General features: G+C 50.0%; 1 protein-coding gene across 2 annotated transcripts in view; it reads right to left on the bottom strand.

Moving 5' to 3' along the window:
* LOC140389325 (low-density lipoprotein receptor-related protein 2-like) overlaps window positions 1–20,903 on the bottom strand; it is a 534,533-nt gene that overhangs the window by 141,407 nt on the left and 372,223 nt on the right. For both annotated transcript variants that reach the window (XM_072473491.1, XM_072473499.1), the window contains 3 exons: window positions 15,464–15,589; window positions 14,015–14,134; window positions 13,669–13,800 (listed from right to left, as the gene is read on the bottom strand). In XM_072473491.1, the coding sequence (XP_072329592.1) occupies window positions 13,669–13,800; window positions 14,015–14,134; window positions 15,464–15,589 (378 nt within the window). The remainder of the gene's footprint in view (window positions 1–13,668; window positions 13,801–14,014; window positions 14,135–15,463; window positions 15,590–20,903) is intronic.

The raw sequence follows: 20,903 nt of genomic DNA, 5'->3' as shown, positions 1-20,903 counted from the left end.
GCGGGCCGGGCGCGAATCGCGTGACGCGGCTCCGTTGACGGTCCGCCGATTCTCCGGTGAGCGGTTAATCGGCACCATTGGCGCCGTCGTGGTCGTCGCCAGTCGGGGGCTGCTCTATGCACCCCCCCCCGCGCACCCCACCCCCGGCGTTTCTCCACCCGGGGTGGGCCAAGAGGCCGCCCATAAAAGCCCAAGTAATGCTGGCGCCATCCACATCTGGTCTTACCCGGCGGGACCGCGGCTTCCATCCTGCAGGGGGTGGCCTGGTGGGGGGGCGGAGGTGTCCGACCCGGTGGGGGGGGGGGGGCCTCCACCGTGGCCTGGCCCACGATCGGAGCCTACCGATCGGCAGGCCAGCCTCTCGTGGTGGGGGCCTCTTTTGCTCCGCGCCGGCCCCTGTAGTCCTACGCCATGTTGCGTCGGGGCCAGCGTGGAGAAGGGAGTTACCGCGCATGCACGCATTCGCGGTGGTCACAGCGCACATGCGCCGACCTGCGGCACCCATTTGACGCTGGTATCGGCATCTGGAGCGGCGTGGTTTGCTCCAGTCCTGTGCTGGCCTCCTGTAGGGCTCAGAATCGCTGCTCCTGGGGGCCTGTTGACGGCGTCGTAAAATGCTACGGCATTTACGATGACATCAACACTTAGCCTTAGGATCAGAGAACGCCTCCCTGGCTTCTAGAAGCTATTACCCTGTCAATTACAGCCTACTAAAAGCTATTTCTCTTTGAAAGTGAATAGAAACCACACAGATCAAACAATCTGAGGGGGTTTAAAGCCTTGTGATGTGTTTTGGCCTCCTATCAAGTAACAGCTGCTGCTTCCTACACTTCTCTCTGAGGCATCAGGATAAGGGAAAAGGAAGTGATTCTGATTCTGTCTGGATTGTTTTTAGTATCCAGACAGGAATGGCTGATGGGTATATGGGATGGGGGGTCTCTGATATGGAGATCTCTGATATTGGGGATCTCTGATATGTAGTGTCTCTCATATCGACAGGGTCTCTCATATGGGCGGTTCTCTGAAAAGCGTGTCTGATGTGGGGGGGGGTCAAGTCACCCTCATGTGTTCATGCTGTGTGGGGGGGGGGGTGACTCAAAAATCCCTGTGGATGTGGGGGTGGGGTGACGATGATGCCCCTACTTGTCAGCGGAGGAGAGGGTGGAGGGGGCAGAGGGGGCCAATGACCGGAACTCAGAATCGGGCCGGCCATTCAAAATGGTGGCCCATCAGCAGGATTCAGAACGGAATACCAGAAGCTCCCCACCGTGCATAAATTTGCATGGCAAGGCATAGTGAATCGCTCCTGGCTGCCACTCCTGGTGCCAGCGCAGACCAGGAGCTATTCCACCCGGCGGGAGAACATAGGGTTGGATTCTCCGCCAATGGGATTCTCCGCGCCAGCAGTGCACCCACGCCCGTGGGTTTTTCAGTGGCATGTGGCCACAATGGGAAATCCCATTGGCACATGGTGGGAACGGAGAATCCCGCTGCTGGCAAGGGCGCACCACCGAGGAACATGTGGCTGACGGTACGGAGAATCCCACCCATAGTCTCCCAAATGGAGAATGGCAGTCATGAAAACAAATATACTCACAGGGGGTGAAATTCTCCGGAAACAGCGCGATGTCCACCGACTGGCGCCCAAAACGGCGCAAATCAGACGGGCATCGCGCCGCCTCAAAGGTGCGGAATGCTCCGCATCTTTGGGGGCCGAGCCCTAACCTTGAGGGGCTAGGACGGCGCCGGACGAATTTCCGCCCCGCCAGCTGGCAGAAAAGGCCTTGGAAATGACATCTCCGGGCGGCGCATGCGCGGGAGCGTCAGCGGCCGCTGACAGCTTCCCACGCATGCGCAGTGGAGGGAGTCTCTTCTACCTCCGCTGAGATAAGTCGCATGTTCGGCAGCTGCCACTAGAAACGGACTTTTGGGCTCTTTTTAGAGCCCGTAACGGCGCTTGCTCGATGTTTCCCGGTGTGGGAAGGAGATAGCAACATTCCCCCAATAGTGTATGGAGTGGACCAGAGTGGGGCGATTAAAAAAGTGGCAGTGAAGCAAAAGAAGGTGCGAGGGAGGAAGACCAAGATGGCGGCGGGTGGAGACCAGGCAGCGTGGATGCAGTGGGCGCAGGAGCAGCAAGAGTTTCTTCAGCGCTGCTTGAGGGAGCTGAAAGCGGATCTGCTGGAGCCGATGAAGGCGTCAATCGATAAGCTGCTGGAGGCCCAGACGGCCCAAGGGGCCAGGAGGTCCGGCAAAAGGTCTCTGAGAATGAAGATGAGATCCTAGGCCTAGCGGTGAAGGTGGAGGCGCACGAGGCGCTCCATAAGAAATAGCAGGAGAGGTTCGAGGAGATGGAGAACCGGTCGAGGCGGAAGAATCTGTGGATCCTGGGCCTCCCGGAGGGATTGGAGGGGTCGGACATGGGGGCCTACGTGGTCACCATGCTGAATTCGCTAATGGGTGCGGGGTCCTTCCAGGGGCCCCTGGAACTGGAGGGGGCCCACCGAGTGCTGGCGAGGAGGCTCAAGTCCAACGAGCCGCCGCGGGCGGTGCTGGTACGGTTCCACCGGTTTGCTGATCGGGAGTGCGTGCTAAGGTGGGCCAAGAAGGAGCAGAGCAGCAGGTGGGAGAACGCAGAGGTCCGGATCTACCAAGATTGGAGCGCGGAGGTGGCGAAGAAGCGGGCCGGGTACAATCGGGCGAAGGCGGTGCTGCACGGGACGGGGGTGAAGTTTGACATGCTGCAGCCGGCGCGTCTGTGGGTCACCTATAAGGACCAACATCATTTTTTTGAGTCCCCGGAGGAGGTGTGGGCCTTTGTCCAGGCCGAAAAATTGGACTCGGACTGAGGGTCAGAGGCGGGGGGCCGCGGTGAAGGGATGGTTGGGGATTGTTGTGTTGTATTTTGAGGGGGGGGTTCTTTGTTCATGGTTGGTTCTTTGTTTTTCAGGGGTTGGTTGAGTACTGTTTTGGTTGGGTCCATCGGGTGGGCTCGTGGAGGGGGGCAGGTAAACGGCTTGGGGTGTTGATGGCCGTGAGGGGGAGGAGTCCTGAGTTGGGGGCAAGGGGACCGGGCCTGAAAAGGGAGCTGCGCCAGAGGTGGCGGGGCCGGGCGAGTGGAAAGCGTGGGCTTTTTCCCGCACTTAGGGCTGAAGGGGCGGGGCCGGAGCTAGGAAGCGCGGGCTTTTTCCCGTGCTGGGAGTGGAAGGGGGGGGGGGGGGGGGGGAGAGCCTGCTGGTGGGCAATGGGGGGTGGAGAGGGGAAGTTCCACACTGGGAGGGGTCGAGGGAGTGGCGGGATTGGCCGGGGTCAGCAGGAGTCGGCTGACTTACGGGAGTGCAACGGGGGGAGAAATGCAGCTAGCGGGGGACCTAGCTGGGGGTGGGGGGGAACCGGGTTACTGCTGGAATGGCCAAGGGGGAACTGGAGTCGGTAGAGGAGGTTGGGCGGGGGTCTGCTGCTGTGGGGAATGTCCTGTTGGGTGTTCCGCTATACAGACGAACCAACACGGTTGTAGATGGTACAACTCTGTTTTATTACTCTTAATAACATCATCTGTAAACTTATGACTGTGGTTCGTAATTTACCCGTTAACCTGTGGACCTAGCCCGAACACTATCTTAGAAAGGAACTCAGCACATGGTGTATGTCTGAGTGGCACGCTGTGAGCTCTGTGCCCTGAGCTGTCTCCTCCTGGAATGAGTGGGAACTCTGGTGTTCCCCGTTTTATAGTGCGTGTGCTCTCACTGGTGATTGGCTGTGATGTTGCGTGTGTGTTGATTGGTCCGTTGATCTGTCCATCAGTGTGTATGTGTGTTTGCACCATGATATGTTTATCTGAATATCATGACAGGAAACGGGCCGTGCGGGGGGCGCGGGCACGTGGCTGGCCTTGGAGGGGATATGGCTAGTCAGCGGGGGAGGGGGGCGGGTAGCCCCCTGATCCGGCTGATAACCTGGAACGTAAGGGAATGGGCCGGTCAAACGGGCCTGGGTGTTCGCACAACTGAAGGGGCTGAAGGCAGATGTGGCCATGCTTCAGGAGACGCACCTGAGGGTGGCGGATCAGGTAAGGTTGAGAAAGGGGTGGGTAGGCCAGGTGTTTAATTCGGGGTTGGATGCAAAAAATCGTGGGGGGGGGCGATCTTGGGGGGGAAGAGAGTGTCATTCGAGGCGTCGAGCATCGTGGCAGACAATGGCGGTAGGTATGTGATGGTAAGTGGCAAGCTGCAGGGGGAGCGGGTGGTGTTGGTCAATGTATACGCCCCAAATTGGGATGATGCGGGGTTCATGCGGCGTATGTTGGGCCGGATTCCAGACCTGGAGACGGGGGGGCCAGATAATGGGGGGGGATTTCAACACGGTGCCTAGGACAGGCAGGAGGCCGGTGGCGGCCAAGGTGCTGAGGGGATTCATGGACCAGATGGGAGGGGTGGACCCATGGAGGTTTACGAGGGCAGGGGTCAGGGAATTCTCATTCTTCTCCCATGTCCACAAGGCCTATTCCCGGATTGACTTCTTTGTTATGAGTAGGGCGCTGATTCCGAGAGTGGAAGATACTGAGTACTCGGCGATAGCCATATTTAAAGAGACTTCAGTTCCTGGAGCAGGCCACAAGCTGCAGGGTTGCTGGGAGAGGTGAGTGCATATTTAAAAGAGACTTCAGTACCTGGAGCAGGCCACAGGCTGCAGGGTTGCTGGGACAGGTGAGTGCATATTTAAAAGAGACTTCACTTCCTGGAGCAGGCCACAGGCTGCAGGGTTGCTGGGAGAGGTGAGTGCATATTTAAAAGAGACTTCACTTCCTGGAGCAGGCTGCAGGGTTACTGGGAGAGGTGAGTGCATATTTAAAAGAGACTTCAGTTCCTGGAGCAGGCCACAGGCTGCAGTGTTGCTGGGAGAGGTGAGCGCATATTTAAAAGAGACTTCAGTTCCTGGAGCAGGCCACAGGCTGCAGGGTTGCTGGGAGAGGTGAGTGCATATTTAAAAGAGACTTCAGTTCCTGGAGCAGGCCACAGGCTGCAGGGTTGCTGGGAGAGGTGAGTGCATATTTAAAAGAGACTTCAGTTCCTGGAGCAGGCCACAGGCTGCAGGGTTGCTGGGAGAGGTGAGTGCATATTTAAAAGAGACTTCAGTTCCTGGAGCAGGCCACAGGCTGCAGGGTTGCTGGGAGAGGTGAGTGCATATTTAAAAGAGACTTCACTTCCTGGAGCAGGCCACAGGCTACAGGGTTGCTGGGAGAGGTGAGTGCATATTTAAAAGTGCTTAGTTTACAGGTTGAGTGGCAGTTGGAGACTTCAGTTCCTGGAGCGGGCCTATTGGCTCATTGGAAATCAGGCAGGGTACAAAAGGTGTGGCAGGAGTACCTTTAGACACGGAGTGCTGATTGGAACAGAGTGCATCTGAGTTTAGGTGAGTGACTGAGTGCTGACTGGAACAGAGTGCATCTGAGTTTAGGTGAGTGACTGAGTGCTGATTGGAACAGAGTGCATCTGAGTTTAGGTGAGTGACTGAGTGCTGATTGGAACAGAGTGCATCTGAGTTTAGGTGAGTGACTGAGTGCTGATTGGAACAGAGTGCATCTGAGTTTAGGTGAGTGACTGAGTGCTGATTGGAACAGAGTGCATCTGAGTTTAGGTGAGTGACTGAGTGCTGATTGGAACAGAGTGCATCTGAGTTTAGGTGAGTGACTGAGTGCTGATTGGAACAGAGTGCATCTGAGTTTAGGTGAGTGACTGAGTTCGGGTGATTGACGAGAAAGGGCTGTGTTTTTGTTGGTGTTCGGGTTTATCCTTAAGGTTCTATAAAAAAATTAAAAAATTATTTAAATTAATTAACTAGTTGAATATGGCTGGACAGGTGATGTGCTGTTGCTGTATGATGATGGGACTGGTGGATCCCATTGAGACCGTCAGTGACCACATCTGCAGCCAGTGTTGGCTGCTCGAGGAACTTCGGCTCAGAATTGATGAGCTGGAGACCGAGCTGCACACACTGCGGCACATCAGGGAGGGGGAAAATTACCTGGACGCTTTGTTTCAGGAGGCAGTCACACCCGGTAGAATAAGTACTGTTAATTCAGACAGTGGTCAGGGACAGAGTGGTGTGACTGCAAGGGAGGCAGGTAGGGGGATCCTGAGTTTAGGAGTTGAGGAGCCTCAGCCCTTGACCTTGTCCAACAGGTATGAGGTACTTGCTCCCTGTGTGGATGAGGAAGAGAGCTGTAGGGAGGATGCATTGACTGATCACTGCACCGTGGTACAGGAAGCCATTCAAGAGGGGGGAGCAAAAAGACAAGTGGTAGTTGTAGGGGATTCTATAATTAGGGGGATTGATGGCATCCTTTGTAAGCCAGATCGCGAGTCCCGCATGGTATGTTGCCTGCCCGGTGCCAGGGCGAGGGACATCTCTGATCGGCTTGAAAGGATTTTGGAGAGGGAGGGGGAGGAACCAGTTGTTGTGGTCCACGTTGGGACTAACAACATAGGTAAGACTAGGAAAGAGGACCTGTTTGGGGATTATCAAACACTAGGGACTAAATTAAAGAAAAGGTCCTCCAGGGTTATAATCTCTGGATTACTACCCGAGCCACATGCCAATTGGCATAGGGTTGAGAAAATTAGGGAAGTTAACACGTGGCTAAAGGAGTGGTGCAGGAAAGAGGTATTCCATTTCATGGGGCATTGGCATCAGTACTGGGGCAGGAGGGACCTGTACCGTTGGGACGGTCTTCACCTGAACCATTCTGGGACCAGTGTTCTAGCGAATAGGAGAAATAGGTTGGTCACAAGGGGCGTCATTCTCCGACCCCCCTCCGGCGTAAATCCCGCCCCCGCCCCCGCCGAAGTCTCCGGTACCGGAGATTGGGTGGGGGCGGGAATCGGGCCGCGCCGGTTGGCGGGACCCCCCGCTCAATTCTCCGGCCCGGATGGGCCGAAGTCCCGCCCAGAAATTGCCTGTCCCGCCGGCGTAAATCAAAGCTGGTATTTACCGGCGGGACCAGGCGGCGCGGGCGGGCTCCGCGGTCGTCGGGGGGGCGCGGGGCGATCTGACCCCGGGGGGTGCCCCCACGGTGGCCTGGCCCGCGATCGGGGCCCACCGATCCGCGGGCGAGCCTGTGCCGTGGGGGCACTCTTTCCCTTCCACCTCCGCCACGGCCTCCACCATGGCGGAGGCGGAAGAGACTCTCCCCACTGCGCATGCGCAGGAAACTGTCGGCGGCCGCTGACGCTCCCGCGCATGCGCCGCATTTCCCGCCAGCTGGCGGGGCACCAAACGCCATTTCCGCCAGCTGGCGGGGCAACAAATGCCATTTCCGCCAGCTGGCGGGGCGGAAATCCCTCTGGCGCCGGCCTAGCCCCTCAATGTTGGGGCTCGACCCCCAAAGATGCGGAGCATTCCGCACCTTTGGGCCGGCGCGATGCCCGTCTGATTGGCGCCGTTTTTGGCGCCAGTCGGCGGACATCGCGCCGTTGGGGGAGAATTTCGCCCAAGGTCTTTAAACTAGCAAGTTGGGGGGAAGGGAAGGGTAAAGCTATGGACAGTATAATGGTTAATGGAGAGCAAGGCCGCAGGTTACGTGACAGGTTATTATGTAGAGATATGGGTACAAAGACAAGGAAAATTAGGAGAAAGGGTAAGAGGAAAAATAATTTGCGAAAAGTTACTGATCAAGGTGTTAGGATTCATAACAAAGACATAAAAAACAGCATAAGTGTACTTTACCTGAATGCTCGTAGTATACGGAATAAGGTGAATGAGTTGATGGCGCAAATCATCGTGAATGACTATGATTTAGTGGCCATTACTGAAACATGGTTAAAAGATGGTCACGACTGGGAGTTAAATATCCAAGGGTATCAGACTATACGAAAGGATAGAATGGATGGTAAGGGCGGTGGTGTAGCTTTGTTGTTTAAGGATGGCATCCGGGCAATAGTAAGGGATGATATTGGTGCTATGGAGGACAAGGTTGAATCAATTTGGGTGGAAATCAGGAATAGTAAGGCGAAAAGGTCACTGATAGGAGTAGTCTATAGGCCACCAAAAAGTAACAGGATGGTAGGGCAGGCAATAAGCAAAAAAATAACGGATGCATGTAGAAATGGTACAGCGGTTATCATGGGAGATTTTAATCTGCATGTCGATTGGTTTAACCAGGTTGGTAAAGGCAGCCTTGAGGAGGAGTTTATAGAATGTGTCCGGGATAATTTCCTGGAACAGTATGTAATGGAACCTACGAGGGAACAAGCGGTCTTCGATCTGGTCCTGTGTAATGAGGCATGATTGATTAATGATCTCATAGTTCGGGATCCTCTTGGAAGGAGCGACCACAATATGGTGGAATTTAAAATACAGTTGGAGGATGACAAGGTAAAATCAAACACTAGTGTTTTGTGCTTAAACAAAGGTGATTACAATGGGATGAGAGAAGAACTAGCTAAGGTAGACTGGGAGCAAAGACTTCATGGTGAAGCAGTTGAGGAACAGTGGAGAACCTTCCGAGCGATCTTTCACAGTGTTCAGGAAAGGTTCATACCGACAAAAAAGAAAGATGGTAGAAAGGGTAAAAATCGACCGTGGATATCTAAGGAGGTGAGGGAGAGTATCAAATTGAAGGAAAAAACATACAAAGTGGCAAAAATTAGTGGGAGACTAGAGGACTGGGATGTCTTTAGGGGACAACAGAAAGCTACTAAAAAAGCTATAAAGAAGAGTAAGGTAGACGATGAAAGTAAACTTGCTCAGAACATAAAAGCAGATAGTAAAAGCTTCTACAAATATATAAGACAGAAAAGAGTGGCTAAGGTAAATATTGGTCGGAAGATGAGAAGGGAGATTTAATAATAGGAGACAGGGAAATGGCTGAGGAGCTGAACAGGTTTTTTGGGTCAGTCTTCACAGTGGAAGACACAAATAACATGCCAGTGACTGATGGAAATAAAGATATGGTCGGTGAGGACCTTGAGATGATTGTAATCACTAAGGAGGCAGTATTGGGCAAGCTAATGGGGCTAAAGGTAGAAAAGTCTCCTGGCCCTGATGGGATGCATCCCAGAGTGTTAAAAGAGATGGCTAGAGAAATTGTAAACGCACTAGTGATAATTTATCAAAATTCACTAGACTCTGGGGTGGTCCTAGAGGATTGGAAAGTAGCAAACGTGACACCACTGTTTAAAAAAGGAGGTCGGCAGAAAGCGGGTCATTATAGGCCGGTAAGCTTAACTTCGGTTGTAGGGAAAATGCTGGAATCTATCATTAAGGAGGAAATAGCGGGGCACCTGGAGGGAAATTGTCCCATTGGGCAGACGCAGCATGGGTTCATAAAGGGTAGGTCGTGTCTGACTAATTTGGTAGACTTTTTTGAGGACATTACCAGTGCAGTAGATAACGGGGAGCCAATGGATGTGGTATATCTGGATTTCCAGAAAGCTTTTGACAAGGTGCCACACAAAAGGTTGCTGCATAAACTAAAGATGCATGGGATTGAGGGTAAAGTGGTAGCATGGGTAGAGGATTGGTTAACTAACAGAAAGCAGAGAGTGGGGATAAATGGGTGTTTCTCTGGTTGGCAACCTGTAATAGTGGGGTCCCTCAAGGATCAGTGTTGGGCCCGCAGTTGTTCACAATTTACATAGATGATTTGGAGTTGGGGACCAAGTGCAATGTGGCAAAGTTTGCAGACGACACTAAGCTGAGTGGTAAAGCAAAAAGTGCAGAGGACACCGGAAGTGTGCAGGAGGATTTGGATAGGTTAGGTGAATGGGCTAGGGTCTGGCAGATGGGATTCAATGTTGCCAATTGTGAGGCTATCCATTTTGGGAGGAATAACAGCAGAATGGATTATTATTTAAACGGTAAGATGTTAAAACATGCTGCTGTGCAGAGGGACCTGGGTGTGCTGGTGCACGAGTCACAAAACGTTGGTGTACAGATGCAACAGGTGGTTAAGAAGGCTAATCAAGTGGTCTCCTTACCTGAGAAAGGACATATTGGCACTGGAGGGAGTGCAGAGGAGATTCACTAGGATGATCCCAGAGTTGAGGGGATTAGATTATGACGAGAGGTTGAGTAGACTGGGACTGTACTCATTGGAGTTTAGAAGGATGCGGGGGGGATCTTATTGAAACATATAAAATTATGAAGGGAATAGATAGGATAGATGCGGGCAGGTTGTTTCCACTGGTCGGGGAAAGCAGAACTAGGGGGCATAGCCTCAAAATAAGGGGAAGTAGATTTAGGACCGAGTTTAGGAGGAACTTCTTCACCCAAAGGGTTGTGAATCTCTGGAATTCCTTGCCTAGTGAAGCAGTTGAGGCTCTTTCTTTAAACGTTTTTAAGAAAAAGATAGATACTGTTCTAAAGAATAAAGGGATTCGGGGATATGGTGTACGGGCCGGAGAGTGAAGCTGAGTCCACAAAGATCAGCCATGATCTCATTGATTGGCGGAGCAGGCTCGAGGGGCCAGATGGCCTACTCCTGTTCCTAGTTCTTATGTTCTTATGTTCTTATTTCCGATCACGCTCCGTATTGGGTAGACTTTGAGCTGGGGGAGGAGAGGGACCAGCGCCCGCTGTGGCGATTAGTGATGGGGTTGCTGGCGGATGAGGAGGTGAGCGGGCGAGGAGGTGAGCGGGCGTGTCCGAGGGTGCATAGAGAGGTACCTGGAGGCTAATGACAATGGGGGAGGTCCAAGTGGGGATGGTCTGGGAGGGGCTGAAGGCGGTGGTCAGGGGAGAGCTGATCTCCATTAGGGCCCATTAGGAGAGGAGGGAGGAGAGAGAGGGGTAGAGGCTGGTGGGGGAGATGCTGAGGGTGGACAGGAGGTATGCGGAGGTCCCAGAGGATGGATTGCTTAGAGAGCGGCGCAGCCTCCAGGCCGAATTCGATCTGTTGACCATCAGGAAGGCGGAGGCGCAGTGGAGGAAGGTGCAGGGGGCGGTATATGAATATGGAGAAAAGGCAAGCCGGATGCTGGCGCACCAGCTTCGGAAGCGAGAGGCAGCTAGGGAGATCGGGGGAGTTAAGGATGGGGAGGGAGCACGGTGCGGAGTGGGGTGGGTATCAATGGGGTCTTCAGGGACTCCTACGAGGAGGGAGGGATGGGGCGCTTTCTGGACCGGCTGAGATTCCCGAGGGTGGAGGAGGGGTAGGTGACGGGGCTGGGGGCGTTGGTTGGGTTGGAGGATTGGTCAAAGGGATAGGAAGCATGCAGGCGGGGAAGGCACCGGGGCCAGATTGGTTCCCGGTCGACTTTTATAAGAAGTATGCAGACCTGCTGGGCCCTCTGTTAGTAAGGACCTTTAACGAGGCAAGGGAAGGAGGGGCTTTGCCCCCGACGATGTCTTGGGCGTGATCTCCTTGATCCTGAAGCGGGACAAGGATCCCCTATAATGTGGGTCATACAGGCCGATCTCACTCCTAAATGTAGATGCAAAGTTGTTGGCGAAGATTTTAGCCACGAGGATAGAGGACTGTGTGTCGCAGGTCATTCACGAGGATCAGACGGGGTTCGTGAAAGGGAGACAGCTAAATACGAATGTATGGAAGCTCTTGAATGTTTCAATGATGCCGGCGGTGGAAGGGAAGGCGGAGATAGTGGCGGCGATGGATGCGGAGAAGGCCTTTGATAGGGTAGAGTGGGGGTACCTGTGGGAGGTGCTGAAGAGGTTCGGCTTTGGGGAGGGGTTTGTCAGGTGGGTTAAGTTGCTGTATGAGGCCCCGGTGGCGAGTGTGGCCACGAACAGAAGGAGGTCAGAGTATTTTTGGTTAAACCGGGGGACGAGGCAGGGGTGTCCCCTGTCATCCCTGCTCTTTGCACTGGCGATTGAACCCCTGGCCATGGCATTGAGGGAGTCGAGGAATTGGAGGGGGTTGGTGCGGGGTGGGGAGGAACATCAGGTGTCGCTCTATGCGGACGATTTGCTGTTATATGTGGCGGACCCGATGGGGGGGAATGCCGGAGGTGATGAGGATTCTCAGGGAGTTTGGGGATTTCTCTGGGTATAAGCTCAATATGGGGAAGAGCGATTTGTTCGTTGTTCACCCAGGGGACCAGGACAGGGGGATTAGTGAACTCCCACTAAAAAGGGCGGAGAGGAGTTTCAGGTACCTAGGGGTCCAGGTGGCTAGGAGTTGGGGGGGGCCCTACATAAGCTTAACTTCACGAGACTGGTGGAGCAAATGGAGGAGGAGTTTAAGAGGTGGGACGTGCTGCCACTCTCCCTGGCGGGTAGGGTGCAGTCAGTTAAAATGACGGTGCTCCCGAGATTTTTGTTCCTGTTCCAGTGCCTCCCCATCCTGATCCCTAAGGCCTTCTTCAGGTGGGTTAATAGAGCATTATGGGGTTTGTGTGGGCACAGAAGACCCCGAGGGTGAGAAGGGGTCGGGGGGGGGGTTGGCACTGCCTCTGTGGGTATTATTGGGCCGCCAACGTGGTGATGGTGCGTAAGTGGGTGATGGAGGGGGTGGGGGCAGCATGGAAGAGGCTGGAGATGGCGTCCTGTGTGGGCACGAGGCTGGAGGCGCTGGTGACGGCGCCGCTGCCGCTTCCTCAAGCGAGGTATACCACGAGCCCGGGGGCGTGGGTGGATGCCCTGGGGGGAGTGAACTCTTCCTCCTCTTGCGCAAGGCTCAGCCTCATACAATTTAAGGTGCTGCATAGGGCTCACATGACCGGGGCAAGTATAAGCTGGTTCTTTGGGTGCGAGGACAGGTGTGTTAGGTGCTCAGGGAGCCCAGCAAACCACACCCACATGTTCTGGGCATGCCCAGCGCTGGAGGACTTTTGGAAGGGTGTAGCGAGGAGGGTGTCGAGTGTGGTAGGTTCCAGGGTCAAGTCGGGCTGGGGGCTCGCAATATTTGTGGTGGCAGAGGAGGCGAGAGTGCAGGAGGCGAAAGAGGCACATTGTTAATTTATTATTTATGTATACGGGTTGGGGGGGGGGGGGGGGTTGGTTCTTTTCTTGCTGTATTTTGTTGTTGATATTTTGTGAAAATTTGAATAAAAATTATTATTTTAAAACAATCTTGGCAGGGATTTGGGGACTTGACAGTAGATTCAGAAGGGAGAAGGTAAAAAGTTGCAAATGATAGACTGAAAATTAATAAACGTTGCTGATAGGCAGATGAAACAAAAGCTAGAAAATAGACAACGAGGGAGTTTGTCAGGGCTAGATGTCATATAGTTCAATGCAAAAGCTCTAGGGAATAAGATGGATGAGTTGAAATCAGAGATTGACACATGGAAGAGTCGGGGGGCTAGGGGGTGAGTTGGAGGATGGGAGGGAGGACAGTGGTGAGAAGAGCCATGATTCAAGTGTATAAAATTATGAGGGGTCCAGGTGGAATGGTTAGGAAGGCCCTATCAACCTTGGTTGAGGGTGACATAACCAGTGAAGGTACATTCAGCGTAATTGGTAGGCGGTAGAGAGTGGATTCAAGAGTGGTGAAGATTTAGAACCCACATAACATTAAAAAAATATACTTGGATGTGCACTTGAAGTGGCTTAACCGATAAAGTTACGGATCAAGAGTTGAAAAGTGGGATTACACTGCATAGCTACTAGTTGGTTGACCTCCTTTTGTCCTGCAAATTTCTATGATTCCATGAAATAGAGTTCACGAATGAGTGAATGGAATGCAATTACTCCATTGGTGACGCCTACCACAGTTATGTCTCAGATCTTCATCACTCATGTCCCCGCAATCATTGTCGCCATCACAGACCCAGGTTGAGGGGATACATCTGCCATTATCACACAGGAACTGTTGAGTTGAACAAGTGCGTTCTGTGAGAACTAGAAAGATAACATAGCAGACAAGGCATGAAAATGTACAAATACACAGTCTTTGGAGTCACAATAATTCCAATCCAGAAGACATAGCTATATGCATACTTTTCAACTGTTCTTTGTGGATGTTTCTTATGAAAGTTAGAAAGCAAAATAAAATGAGGCATAAAGTCAAGTAATGCCAGTGTGTCAGCAGTATTTAATTATGCACCATACTTACCACAAGTAGATGGTTCATCAGACCCATCAGTACAATCCATTCCGCTATCACAGTACCAGTGTGCTGGGATACACCGCCCAGATGAGCAGCGGAACTCATTCTCTGCACAAGTTCCAGTGGCTAAAATTCAATCAAAAAGTTCAAACTTACACCAGCAAGCCAAAATTTTCATAGTTGTATACAATTAGGGAGAAAATTTTACTTAATTGTTCCTTATTATATTGGTGAAGAAAATGTAAGAGGTGAGAGATATAAAAAATTGCCATGTTGCTGGCTACTGAGGGAAGAAGATGTGTAAAATCTGACTGGCATATTGGTAACTGATAGCGAGAAATAGGAAGACAGGACATTACATTTGGTGAAAACTTATTTATCTGTCATTTGGAAATGGTTTCGTCTCAGTTTTGTAAATATATTTGTTCGGGAACAAGAATGATAGAGGTAAGTTCTATAATCCGCCTACTATCCTTTCACTGAGAGCAGTTATTCATAATAATAGCTGAATAGGAGATGGCATATCCAAGGATGCATATTTGCATCATCATAGCATTTTACTAAATAGTAGGGAGCAATTATGTCTATTTGTATCAGCGGTGCTCTCTGAAAAAATGTTTGTTTAGTTTCAATCCCCTGTCCCATACCTATTTTTCCCCCTCCAAATATTTGCCAATTGCCTTCTATAATAGATTCTGCCACAGTTTCTGGTAGGACATTTTATGTCTTGAAATCATCAGCGTATAAATATTTTCCATTTGCTCATTTGATGATCTAAACTTTGCTCTCTTTATGACACAACATACAGTGGAAATTTGTTTTTGTGTTTGTTTCATCAAAATGCTTCATGATTTTAAACACCTCTCTTAAATCGCAATATGCTCCACATTGTGTAAGATTTGTCAATGCATTTGTTTTGCATGCTATAGAGGGCAAAAATCAAAAGTACAAAGACTGCATTCTCTGTGCTTTTATCCTATGGTTGTATAATGCCTTATGTGTTGGGACAAACGTTCTTTGCTTCATCAAAAATCTAGCCATCCCTTGAAACCTGGATGGAGGTAAAGATTAGATTAAATTTAACCAGAAACCATTTGCACACTGTTTTGTACTGAACTAACATTTGAGTTTTTAAGCAATGCACACTTTCATTGTATTAAAGACTGCATTATGTTTCGCACTGTGTTCCTTATCCGATTACAATTTGTGCATTGAAAATAAAACTGAATTGATCGTGCTCAGGTGCTAAGTAGACACAAGGTGCATTTAATCAATCCACTACTTTTAGCCCTTTTAGCATGGTAACATTTAGATGCAATATTCAGTTTATGATTGAAACTTTTTACACAATAGTGAACCAAAATATTAGTGCATTAAATAACGTATGACTCAACAATCTGAGCAGATATTACTCAGTGTACAGCCACGGTATCTATATATATACAGAATACATACCACAGTGGGTGGCGCTCTCGTCGCTCATATCACCACAATCATTATCTCCATCACAAAGATAAGTGCGAGGAATACAGATGTTGGTTGTTTGACATTTTGCATAGCCAGACTGGCAGGTCCGATCAGCTGCAGGCAAGTGTTGGGAAAAAAGGAATTTGGTGAAACATCTTTATAAAAAAAAATTGTATGCATGATGTTGTGAATCATTAGCAGTGTTCGTGCCATCTGACAAATCTGTTTCAAAACTGAATAATTTTGTCTTTGGCTTAATCTGTGTATTTAACTGAAATAGCATCTAAGCTTTCAAAACGGAAACTGACTTCGCAAAACCTCAATCTGGCAGCAGAGGGTAACACTTGTAAGATTCCATTCCTCTTATGGATTGCAAAATTGGGTGTAATGTCAGCCTCTTTTTATTTATTCACTATTATATTCAGAGATGTACAGAATGATCGAAAAAATGTTCTATCACATCGAGTCAGATATGAATGTAAAGTGTTGGCATTAAAGTAGAAAGCAGATAAAATTGAATTGCAAATAATGGAAAATTAGAAGTGTTCCACTGAGAAGACAGAATCCGAGAACTGATTCTTAATTAAATTATAGGTTTTTGAATCAGAAAGGAACAACAACTACTGCTACTTTCATGTGACTGGAAAAGTCTATAAAGGCATGTCTAGTTTGACTTTCCATTTTCTAGTCTTCTGAGATACCGAGTGGAGAAATGAAGTGCCTCCCACCAAAGATCTTTGTGGGTTCCGTGGTCTGGGACTTCGAGGGTGGCCAAAGTCAGGGTTGGGTCAGCAGGCGGAGTTGATTTTTTTGGATAGTAGTTTGATACCTGGGGCAAGATTTTACCCGTGGGCATCAGCACTCTGATGTCAGGATCAAATGGCGTCAGAAGCTGCACTATGGGAAAACAGTCACCCTAGCAGTGAATTGACCAATTTTGGCCAGAGGGCAGGCTCACTGTGGTTCAGCCGTCAGGTTCTGCAAATTTGAGGCCTTCCAGCACTGAAATAGCAGGCTGCTTTTTCACGTAAATGAAAGAAAATGCAGGTCAAGATGGAGGTGTCCTTGCTCTAACTTTTTAAAATGGAAAGATAAACAGCCCTCAGCAGCCGACAACTGTGCCAACCAGGCAGGCAGTTAGGCAGGTGGTGTTTCAAAGTCTGCCTGGAGAGCTGCCCCACACACACTGGTCTACCACTGAGAGGCCACTTCTAGGCAGATGTCTCTGGGAACCGAGAGGTCAAACAAGGTGAAAAAAATCAATTCATTCATAAATGATCTCTACCATTTGGCTGACAATTGTGAGTACGGAAAATTGAAAGACAACTTGGTCAGAGGTAGTCATAGGTGTTTTAGAAGAAAGCCGGTCAAACCTTCCACAATTTCAGGAAGATTTGGCATTTAGTAAAGTTGTACAACTGGCTAGGCAAGCCGAAGAGTGAAGGCAGAATTAAGTATTTGTAAGAGGTGTGAACGGAATCCCAGAGGAACAGCGAAGCCAATTTGTGGAGCACAAAACGGAAAGGCAGCAACAAGTGAAGCTTGCTGAAAGGGCATCAACCACCATTTTCTAATGTCCCCGCTGTGGCAGCAAGAAGGTTCACAGGCACGAAGAGTGCCCTACTCGAACCATACAATGCCATGGATGTGGCAAGGTTGGTAATTATAAAACAGTATAAGAGTATAAGAAACAGGAGCTGAAGTAGACTACACGTTGTTACATTGTAATCATCGTAGCGATCTTCCTGTTTAAACCCTACTTGTTCCCTTCTCCACTTTCTTTTTTTTTGCTATTACAATTTTGACCTATGGATCATTCATGCAGACATGGCTTGAGGGCAACCTGTATCTTTAACTTAATCAGAAGCAATGACCTGTGATTTTTAAAAAGTAGTTTGCATGAAGGAGCCTTTAATTCAAACAAGCAGTTTCCAGAGGGCTGTGCTGCCTTTAATTCAAACAAGCAGATTCTAGAACGGTTTCACTGCCATTAGTGATGACTCAGATTGATGGACTTGGCTGGCGGCCAATGAACTGGTTCGATGCTGGGCTTTACCAATAGCCAATGGTGATTGTTTCTGATTTCTCTGGAATATCTTTTTCCCCAGTAAGGCTGGGTTGTAGTTTTGCTTTCAGTTCAGAAGCTGGAAGAAGCTTCTCTGATGTTCTCTCTCTGATATGATGAATCTCTCTGAAAAATCCAGTGTAAGAACTCTTTTCTTTCCCCAGTAAGACTGGAGGTTATTTAGTAAAACTGCAAAGGCGTACATTCAATGGCATTAGAAGAGAAGGGAAGTACCTAGCCAGACTCACAAAGAGTACAATCTTTACCAAGCTCAACACCAACAGCAGATGCCGGCAGTTACCATTGAATCAGGAGTCAAATCTCCTAAACACCTTCAGAGCAACCTTTGAGCATTACTGTTTCACTGTGGCACAGTGGTTAGCACTGGGACTGCGGCGCTGAGGACCCAGATTCCAATCCCGGCCCTGGATAACTGACCCTGTAGAGTTTGCACATTCTTTCCATGTCTGCATGGGTTTTATCCCCACAACCCAAAGATTTGCAGGTTAGGTGGATTGGCCACGCTAAATTGACCCTTAATTGGGAAAAAGATAATAATTGGGTACTCTAAATTTTTTTTTTAAATGACTGTTTCAACTGTCTGTCATTTAGCATCACATCTGCACCAGAAATTTTCCAAAGGACAATGTCCAACTTAATAGATGGCATTGAAAGCGTCACATAGCTGTGTTTTAATCCATGGCTCAACAAACGAAGAACATGGAACAAAAAGGTAAGAGAAGTATTATGAACACTGGATTAACCCTCAATAAGAAGTATGTTTTTCCAAACCCACAATCAAATTCCCAGGACATATTATGCAGGCAACTGGAATAATGGCACACCTACAGAAAACAGAAGCCATAAAGAATTCCCGCTGCCTAGGAATAGCACCAAATTGTTAAGGTCCATCGGTATGGTGAACCAACTGGGAAAATTCCTACTTCACTTAGCCCAAGGAAATGTACATCCAAGACAACTTTTGCAACAAAACCAGGCGTAGTGCTGGACTGTGCACCAACAACAATCATTTGAACAAATAAAAACTATGCTGACATCTTTGGGGATCCTAGTTCACTATGATCCCGAACATCCAACTATTGTAGTGGTGGATGTACCAGCAACCGGACAGGGAGCAGTGTTATTCCAAGTCCAGAGCAATGGCACGGGGTGATCTGTCAATTATGCATCAAGGTCCTGAACTGAGATCGCACGGTAGCACAGTGGTTAGCACAGCACCAGGCAAGCGGGTTCAATTCCAGCCTTGTGTGACTGTCTGTGTGGAGTCTGCACGTTCTTCCCGTGTCTGCGTGGGTTTCCTCCGGGATCTCTGGTTTCCTCCAAGATGTGCAGGTTAGGTGGATTGGTCATGGAAATTGTCCCTTAGTGTCCAATGGTTAAATGAGGTTGCGGAGGAGTGGCCTAGATAGCGTTCTCTTTCAGAGGGTCTGCGCATACTCGATGGGCCAAATGGCCTCCTTCTGCACTGGAGGCACTCTGTGTAGTCTGAGATAGAACAGCATTACGCTATTAGAGGAAAAGACACTGGGCGCCAATCGGTCGCCCCATCCCCGTTTCGCGCCGCCGTGAAACGGGACGGCGTTCACGACGGCGTGAACACTTAGCTTCCATTTTGGAAAATCACGCCCACTCTTACAGTGACCTGGCCACGTGAATTTTTTTCTGATTATGTCTTGAGCCTACAGAGCAAGATTGAAACTGATCACAAACCTAAAAAGCTGTTTAGCACAGGGCTAAATCGCTAGCTTTGAAAGCAGACCAAGGCAGGCCAGCAGCGCGGTTCAATTCCCGTAACAGCCTCCCCGAACAGGCGCTGGGATGTGGCGACTAGGGGCTTTTCACAGTAACCTCATTTCAAGCCTACTTGTGACAATCAGCGATTTTCATTTCATTTTTCATTTCAAACCATTGGTAACTTAGTTGAGCAACAAGGAAATCATGAAGATGTCACCCTGAATCCAAAGATTCAGATTTAGGCTCATGCGGGATGATGCTATTATGGAGTATGTGCAGGGTAAATACCAGACCACAGCCAACACTCTGTCATGCATACTCACCAGCTACCCATAACAAAAGATAAAACTTTCATTGAGGAAGTTGAGGCCTTCACAGCCCTAACCACTCAATACCTGCCAGCACCATAGCGGAAGTTGAAGAGTTGATAGGCTCAAAGACAAAATGGAGCATGCATGCAGATTCGCACATGCTGCCCGATTGGATGGCCATTGTATATTCCTAGTTACCCTGTCCTGAGCAAATTTTTTGTTCTGCGCTCTCCCCCCGACTCCTCTCCCCCCCCCCCCCACCCCATAGTCCCTGTTCCTCTGTCCCCCCCTTGTGTTCTTCCCCCCGCTTCTGCCCTGTGCCCCCCCCTCTCTTTGTGCCAGGCGCTCCCTCTCCCGTGAGAAGCGCGCCTCGGCTCTCCTTTCTTCCTGCCCTCCCGTGTTAGCCTTCCTTGCTCTGCTCTGGTCCTGTTTTACCTTCCTTTTGCTAGCCCTTGTCTTGCCCTCCTGTCTGCCTTTTTCACCCTCATTCACCTTGCTTCACTCCCCCCCATTGCATTGAGAGATGGAACGAGCCCGGGAATGGGTTAGCACAGTCCCGCGCAGTACACCAAACACTTGTATATAGTTTGTGATTTTATTGTCTCTGTTTGTGGTCTGCCCTCCGCTCTTTGTTCTGATTCTTCCTTTCTTTTCCACCCCTGTCACTTTCATGATGGTCGTTGTGGCTGTCCCTTCCCCAATTTGTTCACTCTAACGTTACCCAGAGTTTGGCCGGGAATAACATCCCAAATTTCACATTAATTTTGTAGAGTGCTGATTTGGCCCTTTTGAATTCAGCCCTTCTTTTGGCCAGGTCCTCCCCAATGTCCTGGTACACCCTTATGATCTTCCCTTCCCACATGCTCGAATTTCGTCTGCCGGGCCCACTTTAGGATTTTTTCCCTGTCTTGGAACCGGTGCAGCTTCACGATAATCGCTCTGGGCTGCTCCCCAGCTTTGGGCCTGGGTCGGAGCAACCTGTGCGCCCTGTCGATTTCTGGGGGGTTTGGAAACTTCTCCCTTCCCACTAGCTTGCCCAGCATTTGGGTGGCGTAGCCTGTTGGGCCTCTGCCCTCCATCCCCTCTGGCAGACCCACTATTTTAACATTCTGCAATCTGAACCTATTTTCCTGGTCCTCCACTTTCTCTCTTCGGCTCCACTGGGTCGTTACCAGCCTTTTCACCTCGGTTTCCTGAGTTACCATCCAGTCGCTCTGGTCCGAGGCAGCCCTCTCCAACTCCTGAATCGTTTTCTACTGCGCCTCCACCTTCCTTTCCAGGCCATCGATGGTTCACC

The sequence above is a fragment of the Scyliorhinus torazame genome, chromosome 2, assembly GCF_047496885.1.
Source record: "Scyliorhinus torazame isolate Kashiwa2021f chromosome 2, sScyTor2.1, whole genome shotgun sequence".
Classification (NCBI taxonomy): Eukaryota; Metazoa; Chordata; class Chondrichthyes; order Carcharhiniformes; family Scyliorhinidae; genus Scyliorhinus; species Scyliorhinus torazame.
The sequence above is the reverse complement of the archived record's forward strand: the minus strand, read 5'-3'. Positions and strand labels throughout refer to the sequence as shown.